This window comes from Prionailurus viverrinus, chromosome D2 (assembly GCF_022837055.1).
Source record: "Prionailurus viverrinus isolate Anna chromosome D2, UM_Priviv_1.0, whole genome shotgun sequence".
In the NCBI taxonomy this organism is placed as follows: Eukaryota; Metazoa; Chordata; class Mammalia; order Carnivora; family Felidae; genus Prionailurus; species Prionailurus viverrinus.
In genome coordinates, this window is record NC_062571.1 from 12,020,166 (window position 1) to 12,041,883 (window position 21,718).

General features: G+C 47.0%; 1 protein-coding gene across 2 annotated transcripts in view; it reads right to left on the reverse strand.

Moving 5' to 3' along the window:
• The window catches only part of ACTN2 (actinin alpha 2), a 73,507-nt gene that overhangs the window by 11,403 nt on the left and 40,386 nt on the right, over nt 1-21,718 (reverse strand). The window contains exons 7-15 of one of the 2 annotated variants that reach the window (XM_047824849.1): nt 21,291-21,372; nt 16,926-17,011; nt 15,176-15,268; nt 13,195-13,425; nt 10,353-10,500; nt 8,466-8,616; nt 4,827-4,935; nt 3,016-3,156; nt 417-599 (exon numbers count right to left, since the gene is read on the reverse strand). In XM_047824849.1, the coding sequence (XP_047680805.1) occupies nt 417-599; nt 3,016-3,156; nt 4,827-4,935; nt 8,466-8,616; nt 10,353-10,500; nt 13,195-13,425; nt 15,176-15,268; nt 16,926-17,011; nt 21,291-21,372 (1,224 nt within the window). Of the gene's footprint in view, nt 1-416; nt 600-3,015; nt 3,157-4,826; nt 4,936-8,465; nt 8,617-10,352; nt 10,501-13,194; nt 13,426-15,175; nt 15,269-16,925; nt 17,012-18,146; nt 18,233-21,290; nt 21,373-21,718 lie in introns of both variants that reach the window. The other variant, XM_047824848.1, reaches the window with a different exon arrangement.

Genomic DNA, 21,718 nt, shown 5'->3' on the forward strand with positions numbered 1-21,718 from the left:
TCAATCACCTGATCCACACTAGTGAGGTCATCGGCTGACAGACAGACCCCCACCATCCCCTGAAGGAAAGTAACCTTGCAATAACCAACCAGTTTTTTTCACCTAGTATAATTTCCTTGTTCCCGCCGCTCCCCTCTGCCCACAAAAGTCTTTCACTTCGTACAGCTCCCCAGAGCTCCTTTGTAGCTGCCGGATGGGATGTTTGCAGGATTCGAATCGATTTTGGCTCAAATAAACTCTTAAATTTTTACTGTGCCTCAGTTTACCTTCAAACACATCTGTGACATTCGGGGCAAAGGAAAACCCCAATCGTGATGCAAATCAGTCACTCTGGTTCCCCCAAGTTTTTACCTCTTCCCTCAGCCTCGGCTTCCAGAGTGCCTACCCTGCCCCACAGCCAGTCCTCAGTCACCTACCTTGTCCCACTTGGCCCGCAGCTCATCCACGGTCACAGTGCTGTAGGGATTGCTGGAACTGATTCTGATGCTGTAGCTCTGGATCACCTTCTCCACCTCGTTCTGGATGGCCATGATGGACTGCCGCTCACCATCCGCCTCGGGCAGCGTGGCCTTGAACTGCTCATGGGCAGTGATCAGACTCTAACCCGGAGACAAAAAGCGGGGAAAACGTTCTTACAGCGTGAATGTTACAGGCTGCGACGTTCCCTTGCGCACATGTGCAAATGCCCTTTTTAATTGCAGGAATCTCTGCGGGGAAACAAATTCTGGATGTTTTAAAGATGCTATTTTGTGCATGGTAGTTCCTCAGAAATGGAAAAAAGACACCAGGATGATGAAGTGATGGCTAGTAATCCAAAGTCTTCAAAAAAAAAAAAAAACAAACCCATCATTTTCTTTTTAAACAAAAATCATGTTTGCGTTCACAATTTTTTATTTTATTGAATGTCTATTTATTTTTGAGAGACAGACAGACAGAAGATGAGTGGGAAAGGGGCAGAGAGAAAGGGAGATACAGAACCTGAAGCAGGCTCCAGGCTCTGAGCTGTCAGCACAGAACCCAAAGTGGGGCTCGAACTCACAAACCACGAGATCATGACCTGAGCTGAAGTGGGATGCTTAACCAGCGAGCCATCACTTCTGCTTCCCCAGCTACTATTTAGGTCTCACCCTCCACTGACAAACAGAACTTAGCTGCCCTTCCTAACCTCTGCAGTCCAACAAGAGAACATAACATTTGCTGTCTTTTTATTTAAAGACCACCAGGAGGGGCGCCTGGGTGGTTCAGTCGGTTAAGCGTCCGACTTCAGCTCAGGTCACGATCTCGCGGTCCGTGAGTCCGAGCCCCGTGTCGGGCTCTGGGCTGACGGCTCAGAGCCCGGAGCCTGCTTCCGATTCTGTGTCTCCCTCTCTCTCTGCCCCTCCCCCGTTCATGCTCTGTCTCTCTCTGTCTCAAAAATAAATAAACATTAAAAAAAAAAAATTAAAAAAAAAAAAGACCACCAGGAAATAATCTCTCAAAAAGAAAAGGTGGCAAAAATCAATTTGTTCCTCTATGTCTTTAAAAACCTCCATGGGGATGCCTGGGTGGCTCAGCCAGTTGAGCACCCAGCTCTTGGTTTCAGCTCAGGTCATGATCTCTTTTCACACATTCGAGCCCCGCATCAGGCTCTGTGCTGACAGTGTGGAGCCTGCTCGGGATTCTCTCTCTCCCTCTCTCTCTGCCCCTCCCCCACTCACACTGTCTCTCAAAGAAAAAAAAAAAAAGCCTCTCCTCTGGCCCTAAGGTGTAAGACCTTAGCCCCTTGGTTCTGGTGTCTGTAGGTGCCATGGAAACCACTGTCTGCCATGCTAACGGTCGCTTCAGGCGCTGCAATGTAGAGTGACCTTTCACTAAACAAAGAAACTGCTTCATGCATCAGGTAGAGCTTCCACGACACTTAGAAATCTCACTTATTCCAAAAATAAAGGATTTCAGGTTGCTAACCTCTGCTTCAGAGCTCATGCAAAAAATGCAATGTTCAACAAAGTAATTTCTTTCCCCCTCCACCCAGGTGCAAATAGAACACTCTAGAACGCTCCTGAGCGGGGAGAGGTGGGTCCAAATCCCGACCTTTAGCATTCTTTATATTTGGATTCTTTTTGATGACTATTTTACAGAAAGAAGAATTTGGAAGTATTTCTCTTTCTATTCCATTGCACATCAAGTTCATGGTACACTGGTCTCTCAATAAACTGGGTCCTTGAGAGTAACTCTCCTCCCTCACGTGACTCCTGAAAAGTCTTATTTACAAACTCTGAAGTTCCAGGAGAAATCAGAAGCAGAACATTTTGGTCTGTGGGAGACAGGAGGTGCTGCTTCATGGTTTCTTTTGCTTTATGACCCAGCAAAAGTATACAGATCTTAATAAACAGTCGCGTGGATATATTTGCAAAGTACTTGGGGCGACTGGGTGGCTCAATCAGTTAAGGGTCTGACTTCAGCTCAGGTCATGATCTCGCGGTCTGTGAGTTCGAGCCCCGCATCGGGCTCTGTGCTGACAGCTCAGAGCCTGGAGCCTGCTTCGGATTCTGTGTCTCCCTCTCTCTCTGCCCCCCTCCGGCTCACACTCTTTCTCTCTCTCTCTCTCAAAAATACATAAATGTTAAAAAAAAAAATAAGAAAGTACTTAACGCAGCAGCCAATAAACTCACAACTTTCCGTGGATACCTCCCAAGAGCGTACAGGTCTATTTTGCTCGATGATTCCACAGTATGTTTTAAAAACAGGCCCTTTTAGATGTATTCGCCATTGTCTGATTGATATGAATTTAGCTGCAGCCAATAGCAGTATACCCATTTTTAAGCTAAAGATCAAGGGGTAATTTTGGCTTCCTAGCTACATTTTCCTCAGGGGGAAAAAAATAAACAAAAACAAACAAAAACAAACAACAAAAAACAAAAACAAAAGAAGAAAGAAGAAGAAACGAAACAAAAAAGAATTCTAAGTTTTCAAAATTGCAGTTCATTTCTAGTACAGCAGGAGTCTGGGGGCTTGGGGGAGAGGGGGTTCAGTTACCTGGATCTCCTCGATGCTGTGCACAATAAACATGTCCTGCAGATCCTCCATAGCTCCTTCCATCCAATTGTTGAAAGGGGCAGCTCTCTTGGCAAACTCCAGGTGAAGCTGATCGATGGTTTCTAGCAATTTCTCAGTTCTCTGGAGATCAGTGAAATAGGAGTGTTATCGTAGATTGATAAAAACTATTCTCCGAAGACACAAACATGCATTCCAGGACAATAAACTCTCCTCTGACATCGTGTTCATCGCAACACGCTCTCACCACTAGCTCCTGCATCCCAAAGATTAGCCAACGTCCAAGGAGGAGCCTGAGCCCTGCGGGTCTCTGAAGTGCCTTCCGAATCAAAAAAGGATTGAATAACAGCCAGCGCAGCCTTGTTTCGAAAGAATGCTCTGCTAAGTGCTACTTTTTTTTGAAAACTGAGAATCCATATGGGGGATATAGTAACTTGCTTTCAGCTAAAGCAGTACCTTTAAGGTTAGATCTGATTCCCTAATGATGTTAACCAGAACATTCAGGGCATCTTCCTCATTTTATACACAACGGTGTGCAGAGAAGATGCACGCCTTTCCCAGAAGTCACCTGCCTAAGTGAAGACGAGAGAAGAACTACAATTTAATGTCCTCAAATCTTCATTCGGGATTTAATACAGAGATCTTCTTTGCCCTTCTGGGCATGGGGAAGCACCTGGCTTCGAGCCACAGAGAACACTGTAACTGTTTCATCTGACAGAGATGATGGGGGCAGACAGGGAAAACAAGCATACCCTCTCTAGAGATGTTCCATAGTTATTCATTTTTCCCTCCTGCCCTAAAATCTTGGAGGGGTCTCTGTTTGCCTGATGGTTCTTCCCTCAACCTTCCTTTCTTTAGATGGATATGCTAACAGTCATTTGGCATCTAGGAAGCTTGATATCACATATTATAAAATTTTCATCAGGGGCGCCTGGGTGGCTCAGTCGGTTGAGCGTCTGACTTTGGCTCAGGTCATGATCTCACAGTTCATGGGTTCGAGCCCCGCATTGGGCTCTGTGCTGGCAGCTCAGAGCCTGGAGACTGCTTCAGGTTCTGTGTCTCCCTCTCTCTCTGCCCCTCCCTCACTCATGTTCTGTCGGTCAAAAATACACATTAAAAAATGTAAAAAAATAATAATAATAAAAGTTTCATCAGACTCAGAAAACTGGTCACTGCTTCCTTCCTTGGCAGCGTACGTGTGCGTCTTCCGTGGGGAGAGACAACAGGGCACAGCCACCTACCAGCCACTTCCTGTTGCTTATCCAACTCTTCTACTTGCATAAGGCCAAGTTCATCCTGGATCTGTTTCATTTCCCTTTATCCTCCAACATTTGTTGCCATTTTCCCTTTGCCCACCTGCAAGTGAAGTTCTTCCTGATTCCCTGACTGCATCACAGCTCAATTTACTCTTTAGAGAAGGCCCTTTGGAAATTCACTATAATCACTACCTGATACAAAATGGGTTTATACCATAATCTTATTACCCCTGGATTTTTCTTTTTATTTCAAAAGTATGCTTCACTGAAAAAACAAAAAACAAAAACAACCAATGCTTCACTGGAAATAGAAAGTATGCCTCCCCGGGGGGGAAAAAAAAGCACGCTTCACTGCTATATGGATAAATACAGTACAAAGCCAACTATACATTTCCCGCTTTCTCCTATTTTTCATATTCTCTGTGGTGGCTCCTTTCATGAGACAACCTGTTGTGTTTTACACACATCACGCCACGGAAAAACAAAAACAGGATCTTAAGAGCTTCTAAGAAAAGATTTCATGTCAACAGGCGTCACCTCCAAGGCTTCTCTCCTCTTCTGAGTAAGCGTTCCCAATCTGTCCCACTGGTCACAGATTTTCTGGCACCGATCATTGACATTCACGGCATCATGGTAGTCCAGTTCACTGTTAGAAGCGAAAACAAAGATTAACTTTCCCTGATGCTATGAGGAAAATGGACATGGGCTCAAAATAAACATTTTTTTTTTTTAAATATCAAAGATCTGATAGAAAAATGGCAGGGTATTTTGGGGTTTTATTAACTGCCACCACTGCAAACAGGATCATTACTCTTCGACGGACTACAAGAAAAATTAGTAAAACTCTTGCTGGTCAAACAGTTTTCTGAATAGACAGAAATGCTGTCTTCCCAATGCCCCAAGCTAACTCCATTCTCCCTTGGTTTTCTTGGCCAGGCCCCCAGAGTATTATTTTTAAGTGGCGATGTACCTGTAAATGAAGCCAACCATCTGACCTGGAGGACAGTCCTGTGGGCCGCCTGAAGCCACAGTGACTGGAACACCAAAGTGAGTCAAGGGGGAGGGAGGTATCAGCTTGCACCCCATTGTGTCCTTGGCTCCCCTCAAAGGGCACAGGCCTTGCGGCTGGGATGGAGCACCGAGTCCAGAAGGGGCGCTGTGACTTTATCTAGCATTGCGAGCACTTTGAAAAACTAGCAGAACACAGCCCTTCCTCTTCCAGACAGAAGTTCTGACTTGTCTAATGCCACCCGTGTGACAGTAAGAACAAAATGACTTCTTGCTAAATAACTATTCTTCCTCACCAACCCCCTCTCCTTTGTAAGGTGAAGTAATTTGAACTTAGGATTAATGTTTTTTGGTTTTTTGAGAGAAAGAGAGAGTGTGTGTGTGAGCAGAGGAGGGGGAGACAGTGTGTGAGCAGAGGGGCAGAGAGAGAGGGAGACACAGAATCGGAAGTAGGCTCCAGGCTCTGAGCTGTCAGCACAGAGCCCAACACGGGGCTTGAACCCATGAACCGCAAGATCATGACCTGAGCCAAAGCTGGACACTTAAACAACTGAGCCACCCAGGCGCCCCTGAACTTAGCATTAAAACAAATTTCAAACTAGAAGGTTAACCTAGTATTGCTGGGGATAAAAAGTTGGAATGATGTATAAAATGTAATCACCCTTTCAGTTAAGATAAAAATTTGATTCACAGAGGTTTAAAGACACCTTTAGCGGACTCCTCTGTCATGAACAGTCAAAGATAAGACAGCTTTAAGGAAAATCCCTCCCCTCCAGCCAAATTCATTTCCCTGAGACTTAAGCTTGTTTATTTCTTCTCTGACCTTAAGGCAATGGTTGTTCACCCTGTGCTTTTCTTTTCCTCTTAAATAATATTAACTTGTCCTTATTGAATGTTATTGCCTCTGCCACTGAATGCATGTGGTTGTGACCTGAGTGTTCTTTTCAGTGGGTAAAGCTTGTCCAGCTCTTACAAGCAGCCTTTTACATACACATACACGTCACCAGTCTGAGACAGGCTTAACTTCTTGTGTTCTTTGTTATAACCCAAAAAACCCCAAAATGCACCACCAATTTGCACAGCCTTGAATACAAAGGGAAAAGGCTATGCCTCTTCAAAGTGCAAATATTAAAGAGAATAAAGGCTTCGAGAACAAAAACCGAAACACTGAATCCTACAGACCCCATGATGGAGACACCAATGCTCACTTCTCCATAATTACCTTTAAGGGGTATATACATTTCTCCTTTTTCTAATTCATTCGTAAGAGTTCCATACATACCTGCTCTCAAGGAGTGAGGGGTTTGCATAACTGTGCACACTTTGAGAGCTGCACAAACACTTTATTATTTTAGGAAAGGTAAAAAGGACAAAGAAGCAACACATTAAAATGAACACGAGGGCACCTGGATGGTTCAGTCTGTTAAGTGTCTCACTTGGGCTCAGGTTATGATCTCACGGTTCATGAGTTCAAGCCCCGCATGGGGTTCTCCAATGTCAGTGCGGAGCCTGCTTTGGATCCTCTGTCTCCCTTTCTCTCCGCCCCTTCCCACTTGCACTCTTCTCTCTCTCTCTCTCAAAAGTAAACTTTTAAAAAAAATTAACAAAAAAAAAGAAGAATGCAGATTTAAATTTTATATGTGCTGCCTCTTTTGACCATGTGGAGAAACAGTCACTGGGGATACCAGGAATAATGATACAAAATTACTACTTAAATGTTATGGGCAACACTTAGAAGCATTCCAAATGACTCACAGGAGTGGTTAAAGGGCATTAAATAGCTTGAGTTCCTTTCATCCCTTATTTTAATTGTAATTGTTAACAAGCAGCCATACACCCAATCTTCGAGAACCATAAGAAGATCACGTCAAGACCACAAATACAGTGTACAAATTGGATTATGAAGATCACAAATAATTAAGTTTATTTACCAAGGCTAAAAAAACAGTAGGATACTCTTAAAAGAGGCCGTCGCTGGTAATTAACGAGTTGTGAGGAACACGGAAGTCATAAAAATGTAAGGTAGTAAATGTTTATTATATGTTTTTAAAAATTGTTTTGTGACAGTTATCATTATGTGATTTTAGGCACTCAAACTTCTGCAGCTGTATCAGTGGGACGGGAGTAGGGAATGAAATATTTTATTAATCAAGAGAGTTAGTGTATTTACTTTTTTGTTTTTCAAGTTTATTCTTGAGAGAGAGAGAGAGAGAGAGAACACGTGAGTGGGGAGGGGCAGAGAGAGGACAGAGAGAGAATCCCAAGCAGGCTCTGTACTGGCAGCGTAGAGGCCGAATCGGGGCTGCAACTCACACACCGCGAGATCATGACCTGACCCGAAATCAAGAGTTGGAGGCTCAACTCACAGAGCCACAGAAGTGCCCCTTTCCAAGACCTCTTTAAAGACCCTCCCCCCTCGTGGCACCTGGGTGGCTCAGTCGGTGAAGTGTCTGACTCTTGACTTCAGCTCAGGTCATGATCTCATGGTCAATGATTTCAAGCCCCCTATGGGGCTCTGTGCTGATAGTGTGGAGCCCGCTTGGGATTCTCTCTCTTTCTCCCCCTCTCTCTGCCCCTCACCCACTCACACTGTCTCTGTCTCTCTGGAAATAAACTTAAAAAAAAAAAAAAAATTAAAAACCAAAAAGGCTTAGAAAGACTACAGGAAGGGGTCTCCCCCAGAGGGCGGCCACAGACAGACGCTGCACCCGGGAGCACGTGGGCCTCGAGACTTAAATCAGGCTGGGTCCCTCCCATAAAACAGAAAGCATGGAAATGAGAAAGCACTTATGTGTCGACAAAGAAAAAGCGGGGCCATCACGTCTCCTCCTCCGAGGTAAGGCAGGGAGGTAAGGCAGGGATTTGTTTTGTCTCGGTGTCTGGACCTGCCGCGCCCCCCACTCACTTCCCTCCTCTGAGAAGCAGAGCCGCCTGCGGAAGGGGCCGGGAGGGCACCGGGATCCGGCGCAGCCAGGGAACCCCAGGGGAAGCCTGTTTATCTGTTTAAAAACACAGAGGCCTCCAGCTTCGTTCCCCCTAAACTGAGCACAAGGAAGGAACCCCCGGGGGAAGCTGTTGGTGGAATCCTCCCAGCGCGCCCCTGGCCCCGGCGGAGCCGCACCGCTGCACGCGAGCAGCGCGCCCAGGCACAGCACGCACAGCACGTACTTGAGCTCCTGCGCGATGGCCGCTATCTGCTCCACCCGGTCCTGGTGCGCCGCCAGGTCGCTCTCGAACGCCTCGTGTTTCCGCAGCATGGCCCGGACCTCGGTCAGCGTGGCCGACTCATAGTCCTTCTGCAGCAAGATCTGCTCTTTGCCTGCAAAGGTTGCATAAGGGGATATGACTACTCTGATGTCACGCATCGGCTTCCTTGCACCTGCAAAGTTCTCGGCGATCCTTATGACTCCAAAGAACCAAGAGAAGGACCGAGAATGACGGGACCGAAGACACAGAGGTGCTGTTTCAATCGGTTTCCAGGCTGTAGCTGTGCTAATGCTGCTGCCCGAGCCCCTCTGTGTTCTAAAAGCTCATGTCTACACATAGAGAGGGGAAGCATGTGGAGTCCACACTAACAGGGCCACATTCTCCATAACCCTGAGTAACAAGTAACTGATTGTGCATCGTGATGCTCGGTTAAGTTAGCGATGATTAGTGCTCAAGAGTTACCTGGGATAGTTGGACACACTTGTACTCTACTGGCCCACCCTCGGGTTCAACCTTGACCCCACTTCTTAATGCTTAAGAGCCTCATTTTCTCTGGTTAAATATAACCTGTGGTTTCCTTCCTAATAGTATGAGAAGCTTTTCTCTTTGAACCTCCACCTATTTCCCCACAAGTATTTCTTAAGTCAAGCAACTGCTGCAGTTATAACCGGACCCACATTTATTCCCCAGTTGATGACCTTTAAGAATTTAATTCCAGGGGCGCCTGGGTGGCTCAGTCAGTTAAGCATCCGACTCTTGGTTTCAGCTCAGGTCACGATCTTGCAGTGCCATGAGTTCGAGCCCCCCACATCGGGCTCTGTGCCGACAGCACAGAGCCTGCTTGGGACTCTCTCTCTCCCTCTCTCTCTGCCCCTTCTCCACTCACGCTGTCTCTGTCTCTCTCAAAATAAATAAATAAGACAAAAACTTTCTAACGGATTTAATTCTATACAGCTACAAATGGAAAGCAAATGTTCATATATTTAACGGTGACAACATAGCACTTACTAGGCACCAGATACCGATTTAAATACTTTATAATGTGGACTCATTAAATCGTCATTACATCAAAGGCCTGTGTTGGAGGTATCATTGCCTTTCCACTTTGAAGAGGACACTGAGGCACTGATAGGTCGGGAGCTCATCCAAAGCGCACAGCTGGGAAGTGTCTGAGCTGGGACTCCCACCTCCCTGCCTCCAGGCCCACGCCTCCAACCATCGTGCTGTGCGACATCAACCATCAAACGACACTAAAGCAAAAGGAACCAAAGGGTGAGGGGAACCTCCCTGACCTTTCTCCAAATAGATTATGGGGAGAAGGTTTTGTTCCTCTACCTCAGCAAAATTATGATCATGGTGTCATGGCTGTGGAAAGATTTGCAAGGGCTGAAAATAGATGAATCCAGTGAAATCAGGAAGCTAAGACTATAGAAAACGATCGCTGGCATTCCTCCTTCCAAGCAGATCTTCTAAATGGGAAATTATGTTGCTTTGTGGCAGGAGCCAGTATCTGGGCCAGGGCTGTCTGACCGACAGGGAATAAACAGATACTTATGGATCAAACAGAAAGAAAGTGGGGAAGACAGAAGGAGGCCAGGACTTACATAAGGAAGCGTGGGAAGAATGCATTTTTGAGTGCCATTTTGTGAAAAAGTACATTATCTGCTCAACTAGAAAATACGCCTTCACGCCCACCTCCCGAAGAAATTTAGTACTGGGACAGCAGGGTGGGGCGAGGTGAGGACACCTGCCCACAGGGTCACTGGCATTAGGGACAGGGTTAGCAGAGACCGCACAGTGTGGCCCTGTCCGGTGCTGACAAACCCAACCCCAGGCTAGTGTACTTGCCATAAGCCCACGTTTCATGCGTCGAAGCCTTCTGCTTGAACTTCTCCGCCAGGTGCTCCACGCGTTCCAGCCTCCGAATCTCGTTGAGTAGCCATTCCTCGTAGCCCTTCTCCGCCTGCTCCAGCCTCTGCCAGGCGCCGGCGATATCCTGGGGGCATTCGAGGATGAAAACGCAGGTTACGTTCTGAGATCCTCTATAAAATCCCCTCTGCTACGAGTCCGACAGCGTTTTCTTCTCCTTGCTACCCGCCCTCCCTATCCCCAAATAACTAACTGTTCAACTGCTTTGGCTTTTAAACGTCTTCGTTCTCACCAGGGCCTTTTACAACCCATATGGTTGTTCGTATCAGCCAGTAAATGCCCGACACTCGTCCAGATGTGGACAGAGGCTTACAGGGCTTGAATTTTCTGGCTAGAAAAACATGAAGCCGCGGGGTGACTCAATTCAAAGTGACTACTACTCAGTGACTGTGCTCAATCAGCCAGCCAGCCGCCAACAATCATTTCCTGGACAACACCCGCGTGCCAGGCACTAGGGAGAAACTTCTGTACAAGAGTAAGCGACACCTGTGAAGTTCCCTGCCCCAAGTAGCTTTCATGATTGTCGGAAGGAAAGAATAAGTGAGTGCAGTTAACCCTTGAACAACAACACAGGAGCACCAACCTCCTGCACAGGTGAAAACCAACGTATAAACTTCGACTTCCCCAAAACTTAACCATCAATAGCCTACTGTTGACCAAAGGCCTATTGGTAACATCAACAGCTGATTAACACATATTTTGTATGTCATATGGGTTATATACTATATTCTTACCATAGAGCACACTAAAGAAAATGTTATAAGAAAATCAAAAGGAGGGACACCTGGGTGGCTCCGTCGGTTAGGCTTCCGACTTTGGCTCAGGTAAAGATCTCGCGGTTCGTGAGTTCAAGCCCCATGTAGGGCTCGGTGTCAACAGCTCAGAGCTTGGAGCCTGCTTCAGATTTTGTGTCTCCTGCTCTCTCTTCCCTCCCCCACTTGTGTGTGCTCTCTCTCTCTCAAAAATAAACATTAAAAAAAGAAAAAAAAAGATAAAAGAAACTACGTTTACAGTACCGTCCTGTATTTACTGGAAAAAAAAATCCATGTGATCTGTTTGGTTCAAACTTGTGTTGTGCAAGGGACAACTATAATTAAACAAGTGATCGGCTGTGAGGTAAAAAACAAAATGGGGTCGAGGGATGCTGAGAGACTAGTGGGGGGGGGGGCGGTGTTCCTTCAGGTAGGTCACTTGGAGAAGACACATCCAAGGAGGTGGCATTTTAGCCAAGATCTCAATGACAGAAAAAGCCAGTCACATGAAGAGGTGGGAGTCAGCACTGATGCCTGAAGCGGGGATGGCCCTGTGTGCAGGGAACAGCACCAAGGGCACATGACACAACATGGAGTGGGGATCAGCTGGGTGGGAAGAGAGTCAGATCACATGGGATCCTATAATATAGGCTTATATATTATATATAATATAATCTGGACCTTAGTTGAAATATTCTAGGAAGTCACTGGAGTGTTTTAAGTAGAGACACATCCTGGTTTACATTCTGAAAAGAGCCCAGCAGCTGCTGTGCCGAAAGTGAATGTTAGGGGCCAGGGAGAGGAGGACCACGGGGGGCCCTAGAAGAGAGAGAGGTGGCTTAGCAGACAGCATGGCTGTGCAGGTGCAGGCCAGGGCACGGACAAGATACAATCTGGAACCTGGACGCAGAGCCGGTGGGACTGCTGAACAACTGCCTGAGAGAAGGTGACAGACAGGAAGAGTCCAGGATGAGGCCTGGGTTTGGGGCATCAGTAACTCAGGGGGTCGTGATGCCATCTGCTAAGACAGTACGCCACAGAGGGGCTCGGGGACAGGTCAGCTTTGAAAGTGCTCTGAGACGTCCATGCGGGTACGTGAACCTGGATGTCGGGGAGGAATCAAAGCTCGAGATGGACAGCTTGGGAGGCAACGGCGTTCAGGTGCTGAGGGGGAGATCGCGTGGGAGTACGGAGGTGGAGAAGAGGGTCAGCCCCACCCCCGAGAGACGTCCTCCCATGGACCCCGGGGCAGGGGGCAGGAGGCGGCCGAGCTCTGAGCCGAGCCCTGGATGGAGTGGGAAGGAAACAGGGCGGAAAGAGTGTCAAGGAGGAGGTGTGGTGAATGGGGTCAAAGCAGCAGAGGGTATGAAAATAAAAGTGACAACCAGCATGTCACCACGGACGCCGCTGAGCTGCACAGGAACGGTCTCAGGAGGGGACACGCCAGGTGGCCGCGTGGTGAAGGGCAGAAGGAGTAAAGAAGCAGCGAGGAGGGGAGAAGGGCTGCCACTGACAGCTCCCTCTGGATTGCCTGCTGTGAGGAGAGCCGAGGGCAGGCCTGGGCTACAGGGAGGCAGCGAAGGCGGTGGTGTCTGGGATTTTCCAGTCCCCCGTGTGCTGGTGTGAGTGACTCAGCGGAGCCGAGAAGCCAAGGTGCAGGGAGGGATACGCATGTGGCACCAGCCCCGGGAAGGTGCCGGGTCGTAAGAACAGGGAAGAGAGGGAACGAGATGTAGATGCTAGGAGGCCTGGGAAGACGAGGCCAGGTCGCAGGAGGGCAGGGAGGGGAGGAGGGCGGTAGAGGCTGCTCTTGGCAAGGCCCCGCACCTGGAGCAGTGAGGGGTAGAGACCTGCATGCTGGTGGGGAGGAGACATCTGGAAGGAAGGGGTTACAGGGCCAAAGTTGTATCTGGTAGCTGCAAGGACTGGAGAAGTCAAGGCGGCCTTGTGGGCGGCCCATCAGAGAACAGGCTCCCTGAACAAAAGGGGGAACCCGGCCCGGCGCTCACCGACACCATCTTGCCCTCGGAGGGCATGAAGGCGGGCCGGTTGCTGATCCGAAGCTTGGTCTGCAGCGTGTTGAAGTTGATCTCCAGCTGGCACTTCTCCTGCACCTTGGGCGGCTTGTGCTTGCGCCGATAGTCCCGGAAGTCCTCCAGCTTCTGCTGCATGGCGTGCATGGCCTTCTCAGGGGTCCGGTTCTCCAGCCAGGGGATCGTGCGACGAATCCATTCCAACAGCTGCTCCCAAAACACAGAAACGCTGCTGAAAACACCAGCAAACTGCCCCCCGTTAAAAAACAAAAACAAAAACAAAAAAACAGAAGCACCTAACAATTGGCAGGGATTCACCTAACGTTCCTAAAATTACAGACTACGAATACAGTAACTCCCGACCGAGAGGAGAAAATAAAACGGCACCCCAATGCACAGTGGCATGAATGAAAACTTCCATGTCCCTCCCACCATGGCCACTGGCGATCACCCCAACGATGCCACACACGGGTCGGAAACTTAGAGTCAGCACGAGTCATGTTTTCACAAAAATGGGACGTTAACAGGAAATTCGGGGACCGGACATTAGCAGACAAATGCTGGATGGAGCTTTCAAATGAAAAACAAAAACCTGACAGGGTGAAATGGAAAATCAGCAAAGACTTGGGTTTGGCTTAAAAATGTAACTCTCTTTTGAATAAGCTCAAATCTAATGAAGCTATTCACCAGAGAAATGGACTGTCAATCTGGGACCGACTCCCCACCAATGTATATTTTGATTTGTTATCTAGCTTTCAAGGAAACCCACATGGTCGAAGTGAAAATGGTAGTGAACTTCTAAGCATGAAGTGATATACCCCCTTCTCTTAAATTGCTGACAAGCTGAAAGGCCACTAATAATGTGCATTTATGATCACTCGGAAAATGACAGCAGGTGAGAATGAAAGCTAGTTAAAACGGTGATACACCGGCAGTCTAAGGGTCTGAGGAGGATAAACAAAGGACCAGGGGAGAAAAGGAAGGATGTAATTGCTGAGGAGTATCTGTCCTGTGATCCTGGTGGTGCCTGAAGTGGGCTGCTGGGGTTAAACACTGCTGACAAACTGAATCTTCCCATCGCAGCAGGAGGGAAATAGAAACTCGGCACCATCCGGCGGGATTACCATGAACACTCCTTTGGAAGACTGCTTCCCAGGATCCCGACACTTTTGCCAGGACGGACCACGTATCAGCTAAATTCAGTCAGAGCGAAAATGATTTGGTCTGTGATAATGCGTCACTGTCACGGAGATCAAGCCAGAGGGGTATGTGGCCGTGCACGGCACTCAGCCCGTCCCTTGTATGGGAGAAGCCACGCCGCGGCAGGACGAGGTTGTGCAAGTTGCTACTTCGGCCAAAATCAGAACAGAAAGAAGAACGACGTGGAAAGTGCTTTTGTAACCGAGAATCTGGCTGAAGAGCTGCAGGAGGCATCGTGGAAACTCATGTGCAAGCACGTTGGATGGAGGGCCCTGTCTCCCCCACGTTTCCCTCTAGGTTTTCACAGACAACACAAGGCTGAGCCTCGTCTCACAACAGTTCCTATGATGCTCGGTCACTGTGTAGAGCAGGGCTTCTGAATAACACAGGGTACCCTATGTGAGGTCAGTAACCAATGAAGCAGGGAGAAAAAACAAGTAAGGCAAGCGAGTCGTCTGGGGGCGTCCGACCCTGGGGGTGCAGAGCTGAGAATGGCATCACACACCCCCCCTTCTTAAAACACACAAACGACCGCTATGCCTCGGGGTGGCTGGGAAGCCCATCAGGATTTCTTTTGGGCCAGTAAGTAAGTTGTTACGAGACGAACCACCTCTGAGATCGAGTGTAGCTCCCTACTTTTGATTCCATCTGAGATGAAAAATGCAAAGAAAGGCAACACTGACAGTCGGGGTTCACCCTCCGTGCCTCACCCTCTGGGTGGGAATGGACAGGACTGCCGGTCACCCGCTTCCTTTACCTCACTTGCTAGCCTCTCATATTCTTCCATCAGCCTCTCATTCTCTTGATTCACAGCAAGAACCTTACATATCCTGTTAGCTGCTGTCTCGGCCTGTAAAACACAATAGGTAAACAGGACAGCTCTGTGACAGGGAGGCGCATGCACAGAACGGAGCGTGAGAGGGCAGGAGAGGGGATGAGGTGATGGCGTGCTGTAAACAGTGCAGATTCAAAGTTAGGGTGGAGTAAGGCTGAGGGTATGGCTCGTTTAACACTATGGATCGTTTCACACCTTTTGTTACACAGACTTACACGGCAGGCTGAATGTACTGTGGGGAGTAACGGGGAGATACCATTAGTCTAAAACAGAAGCTTCGTAAAACAGCAAGCAAGTTAGTGACAGAAATAAATGGGTCAAGGAAGCCAAATTCTCCCGTCCCTGAATGTCCACCCGAGTACTCTACTGACCTCCTGACAGTGGGGTGAGAACTCTCTAAATACCATCAGCCTTTGGAAATCAAAGCAAAAAATAATTGGTTCCTGAATATATATTGGCATTGCACCGAATTAACAGAAGACCTCTTGTCCTAAAATAAATATGTGGATCTTGCTAGGTGGGATCCTTCCACAGAGCGAGATTTGTTTAATGTACATGAGAAGTGGTTGAGGTGTACGTAATTCTCGGCCATCACTTTGTGGAGGGGCACTTGGGCCAGGAGTGGCAAAGTGCCCCGAACCACGACCATGTGATGAATCAAGAAGAGCAAAGTTGCCCCCCCGGCCCCCCAATCTGTCCCAAAGCCTTGCCTCTAAAGCCCGCCATAGGGCCCATCTGCAGTTAGCATCATGTGCTGGTGACAGTCATAAAGAAATCACAGAAAACAATACTATGTTGTCACCCCAATCCATCGGTTTTCTCCAAGCAGAGACAGGTGAAGGGGCAAGAGACAGGTGCATATGGAGGTAGCTGAGGGACCATCACCCACAACGTGTGTCTTAAGAAATGTGGATTTTTCTGAGGTTTTAGCCTTACTATCCTTTTGCTATTTCAATTAAGATTAGTCTTGAAGGATGTCAGAACCGATCACTGAGCAGTGAAGGCAGTCTCTAGGCAGAGGAGAATAAGGGACACCAGCAAGGTGCTCGTCTCTCCTCAACAAATGTCCCCTTCACTGTTCAATGAATGTGGCGCCATTTTCAAGGCACCTGTTTTTTCCTAAAGCACAAATGTTTCCCACAATTTACTAATGAAATAAAATCAGGAGCTTAGAAGGAAGGAAAGATAGGAGCGCCTGGGTGGGTCAGTCGGTTAAGCGTCTGACTTCGGCTCAGGTTGTGATCTCACGGTCCGTGGGTTCGAGCCGTGCATCAGGCTCTGTGCTGACAGCTGGGAGCCCGGAGCCTGCTTCAGATTCTGTGTCTCCCTCTCTCTCTGCCCCTCCCCCAGCTTGCACTCTGTCTCTGTCTCTCAAAATTGAATAAACGATTAAAAAAAAATTGTTTTTTAAAAAGGAGGAAAGATAAAAAAAAATTTTTTTTAAACCTTCAGGAACTGTCTAAAGTTAAAGCTATTACCAAAAACAATTCCCAGTTTGGAACTTGCCATATTAGGTCATTACAAAACACTTAGAAGGATTCCAGGGTAAGATGTGAAGCGTACAAATGCACGCCCAGGTAGGCGCACGCGCATACACACACACGCGCGCACACACACACACACAACTAAAACCGATGCAGAACAGCAGCCCAGATCGACACGTGTTGAATACCTGCTCCGCGCCCGCAAACGCATGGTAGAAGCAGGAAACGTATGTCATGATAGCTCTTTCATCGGGCTTGGGAGTGTTCACAATGTCTGAAGGGAGGGAAAAATAACACAGAGAACAAACACACACACAGATGAAGAGTAGAAACCAGGGTGAACAAAGGGAAGAACAAATTGGTTTACACTGATCCATTTTCTGTGTGTTTCTCGGGCCCACAGTGCCGGCGCTCAGGAAGGCTCTCCAGCCCTGACGTGGTTTGTGAACAGAACGACTTGGACCGGCATGGCTTTAAAACAATCCAACAGAGGGCCTTTCTTCCTCCCCTGCCCCGTGATGAGCTTGTAAAAGTACAGGTGAGGCATTAACTGGGGGGGACTGGGTGCTGCACCTCAAGGCTTGCTATCACTTCCTAATGACGTGTGAGGCCCACGTCCGCTCATCTTTTGACCACATCGGGTCATCTGCCGCTTTCGCTCTGAGCGACGCATGTGACCTCGCAAGATGCTGTGAATCCGGGCAGCGCTCCGAGGCCCCATCTCTCCTGCCACCTTCCCACCCCACCTTTGTAACTGCTGGCTTTCTGGATCCTGTAAGGAGGATGTTCACCGGAGAGGGCATGGCTTTTAATGCCTTCTGCGCGTACTTACCTTGCCATTTACAGAAATCACCATGGGTAACAAAACATCTAAAGAGAAGGATATACGCGGCTTGTACTTATTGTGACTCTTGCTAGCGTTTGCATTAGCTGCCGAAATAACCAACAGGAAGAGAGAAAACAGAACCGTGTGAACACACATCCTTTCTTCCTTCACCTTGGCAACACCATTTTTTTTTTTTTTTTTTCTGAATTGCTTTTTACCTGTAAACTCCGTTCCGTCACTGGACAAAACGAAGTTGAAGGAAAAAAAAAAAAAGATACCTTGTAATTCCCTAAGGGTGAAAACCTAGTCATTGGGTTTTCAGAGGGTATTAATAGAAAGGATGCGGGGGTTGTGTAACAGTATGGAGTCTTCTGGAAAACAAACACGAACAGCATACTACTGCATGGACAGAAAGGAAGTTTCAAAGAAAACTAGACTAAAAAAAGACAAATGACTGCCTTCTCAGAACCAGACAGGTCTCCTTACTCAGAGGAGAGGGGGAAAGAGAAAAATGATTGGGAAAAAAAAAAATTAAGACACAGAAGGTGAAGGGTGAGTGGTGACTCATGTTTTACATCCTCACCTTCTGTGCACCAGCAAAAGCATGATAGTAACAGGAAACATAAGTCATTATGGCTCTCTCATCGGGTCTGGCAGTGTATACTAAATCTGTGTGGAGAAAAGAAGGTTAACCACTCGGATGTTCTAGTACCCACGGGCTTTGCCAAGTGCGGCCTCAGAGAAGCCAAAGCAATGAATCTTCCCCCCCTCACCCCCACACACTTACGTTGTCAAAACTTTGGCTCTAATCAAAGAAGTTGTTACTCTCTGTATACTTCTGAGAATTGCCAAAGAGAAGAACACGGCTAGTGCAGAAGACCCCTAGACTGGCAAGGAAGTCACATCCACAGCCAGAATCAGAACTCCAGGATTCCACAGAATGCACACAACAGCACATTCCCAGAGACTCTCCACCGCGGTACGCAAGGAGGGCCCCATGGTCAACCAAGATCCACACAGAACATACGCACCCACGAATCGAAGCCTGGTGCTCACCTTAAGGAAAGGTTTGTGAGGAAAATAGCGAAACAACTTCCAGAATGTTTTAAAAGCAGGGAAGACAGGTAAGATTAGAAAAGTTTCCCCAGTGTTTGTTACAGGTAACCTGTTCACGGGAGAGAGACCCAAGTAGCCACTGGAAAATCCCCACATAGGGTCCGGAGACCAACACAAATGACAGGAAGTGAGGTCAGCAGCAGCAGGCAGGAAGGCAAGCCTTCACCAGAGGGGTGGGCGTTCTGAGAGGAGGCGGCCAGCACGTGCTGTGGCCAAAACAGGGACATGCTAATACAGTGCTGTGGTGGTGAGAAGTCTGAGCGCAGGTAGCAAGGACAAAGGGTCGGTCACATAGCCCGGGACCTGTTGGGCAGTCATATCACAACATGCCCCACACTCAAGGCAGTCAAGTTCACGACGCTGCTAGAAGATTCCTGTGAGAAATTCCAAAGAAAATAATATAGTATGTAAGCCTTTTTCTGAACCATTTGAAAGGAAAGGAAAAGAAAAGGAATAGACTAAGATGCATCACAAGGGAGGAGGAAATGAAGGCGTACCAGGACATCTCACTGGCCTGGAAGGATACATAGGATGGATACACGCCCAGACCAGGACTCAGAAACGAAGGGGGAAAATCTACCGACTAAGAAGCATGTCAGCATGCCAGAGGAATAATGATGGTGACCCTGAACTCACCCTCAACTGCAGTGTATTAAGGAGGCATTAATTAGCTAAATGTCTCCTGTTTTTTCCTCCCTTTAGTATTCTAGCTATTAACTCAAGTGGGTAAACTCTGGGTAGTTATTTACTCTATGGAAAAGTCCAAGGAGATATCGCACAAATGTAAACTTGGCTTAGAGAGGACAGACAGACAAAAAGGAAAAGCAACTGTTCTCCATTGCTACTTCATTATTTTATTACTTTCTCTCTCTAAAGAGCTTTTGAAAACCGTACACAGATTCGGAGGAGTATATTCAAGTGTTAACACCCAATAATGTGGGTGTTTGATAAAATGATTAAATTAAAGGGCGCCTGGGTAGCTCAGTCGGCTGAGCATCTGACTCTTGATTTTGGCTCAGGTCATGATCTTGAGGTTCATGAGATTGAGCCCTGTGTCAGGCTCTGCACTGAGCATGGAACCTGCTTGAGATTCTCTCTCTCTCTTCCTCTCTCTCTCTCTCTCTCCCCTTCCCATTCACGCACACACACACTCTTTCTCTCAAAATGAATAAACATTTCTTTAAATGCTCAAATAAGTGGGTAAAATTAGAACCCTACTTCAAAGATCACTGTTTTGAGTTGCACTGTGTCCCTCAAAAAGATATACTGAAGTCCTAACTCCCACCCCCAGTAGCTGAGAATGTGACCTTGTTTGTAAGTAGGCCTTCGCTAATATACTCAAGTTAAGATGAGGTCATGCTGGGGTAGGGAAGATCCTTAACCCAATATGACTGGTGTCCTTATAAGAAGAGGGAAAGAGATAGAGAGACAGACATGGACAGAAGGTGGTCATGTAAGGACAAAGTCAGAGGTTGGAGTGATGGATGATACCATAAGCCAAGGAATGCCTGGGGCTTCTTGAAGCTGGAAGAGGAAGGAAGACACCTCTTCTCCAGATTTTGCAAGAACCATGAGGCTTCCAACAGCTCGATTCCAGACTTATAGCCTACAGAACCATGAAAGAATACATTTGCTTTGTTTCAAGCCACCTAGTTTATAATTCAAAATGCAATCACCAAAAAAAAGGAGGATCAGAAGATTGACAATTGCCTCTAATCAAGTTCTTTGCTTTCCCCCCAACCATGTCAATTAGGGGAAGAAATGGACCATCAGGGAAGAATAGTATCAACAACAAACATAGTAATAGAAGTTCCTTGAGGGTAAGACCCTGCCTTCCACACCTCGTGATCTCCTGCAGGACCTAGCAGGGTCCTGCACACAGTGGGCACTCGATACACGTCTGTTGAGTGAGAAGAGAATCACAAACAAGTGAATTGAATGGATGGTCTCCACATATCTGTCCTTTCAATGGTGTGCCGTAGGTATAATGCACACAAATTCATCACATGCAGAGAGCACAGAAGTTACTGGAAACCAGTCCCCAGCATGAATGGTGCTCAGCTGAAAAACTGCTGAGAAAGTTAGCTTCTTTCAGATCTAACTAAATGTAATTTAGACCCAAAATGAAACGTGGACGCTTGAGAGGCACACTGATGGCTGAACATTCAGTATTGTGTATTTCGATTCTGCAACTTCTTCTGGCTGGATTTTTTTTTCCCTTGTGAAGTCCTGACACTTCACAAGATTTCTTTGCTAAACTTGTCTCCATTGTTAAGAGAAATAACGATGTGTTGTTACAAAAATAAAAATCACAAAGCAAATCACAAAGCAAAGCATTCTGCCTTTTCTTTGCCAAAGCTGAACCTTTTATCAAATTATTTTCACTATAGTTTTGCTACGTGGTTTTGAGCAGGATTTTTAAAAAGAATTCAAGAGCCAGGTACAAGGAAAATTCCCTTAACCCTCCTGTGGCCAAGGACAGAAACTTCCTCGGATTCTTAAGTACTCCAGATGTAACTTGGCTATAAAGTTTTACAAACCCCCACACGTGGCCATAGCATGCACAGTCCACGGATTTTATGTGAGTCGGTAAACACAATTTTCCTCTTACCTTCAGCATCCAGCATTTTGGGAATATCCAGGTGTTTCTCTGCAATTTCCATGGCCAGGTTAATATTTCCTATTGGGTCATCCTGTGTGAAACACAGCATAGCCAGTTTTTTAAAGTATCTTTTGGACAGGGGTTACGAGTAATGTTTTTTACATACCTTACTTTTCAGAGGAGACTTTCTCATGCCCACCACATAACCATGAGAGTCTAAGTAATATTCCTTCTTATCTTTTCCCAATCCCTCCAAACATTTAGAGAAAAACCAAAAATGATGTGAAAGCCACACGAGCCATGCACACTGCAAATCATAAGATGTGAGCCAAATGAAGAGGCCAACTGCTTTGTAGACAGAAAAGTTGACAGATATTCTCTCACGGACCAGAAAGAAGCCTGAAGACCTCCAAGCTTATTTTCAACTCTACTGATAA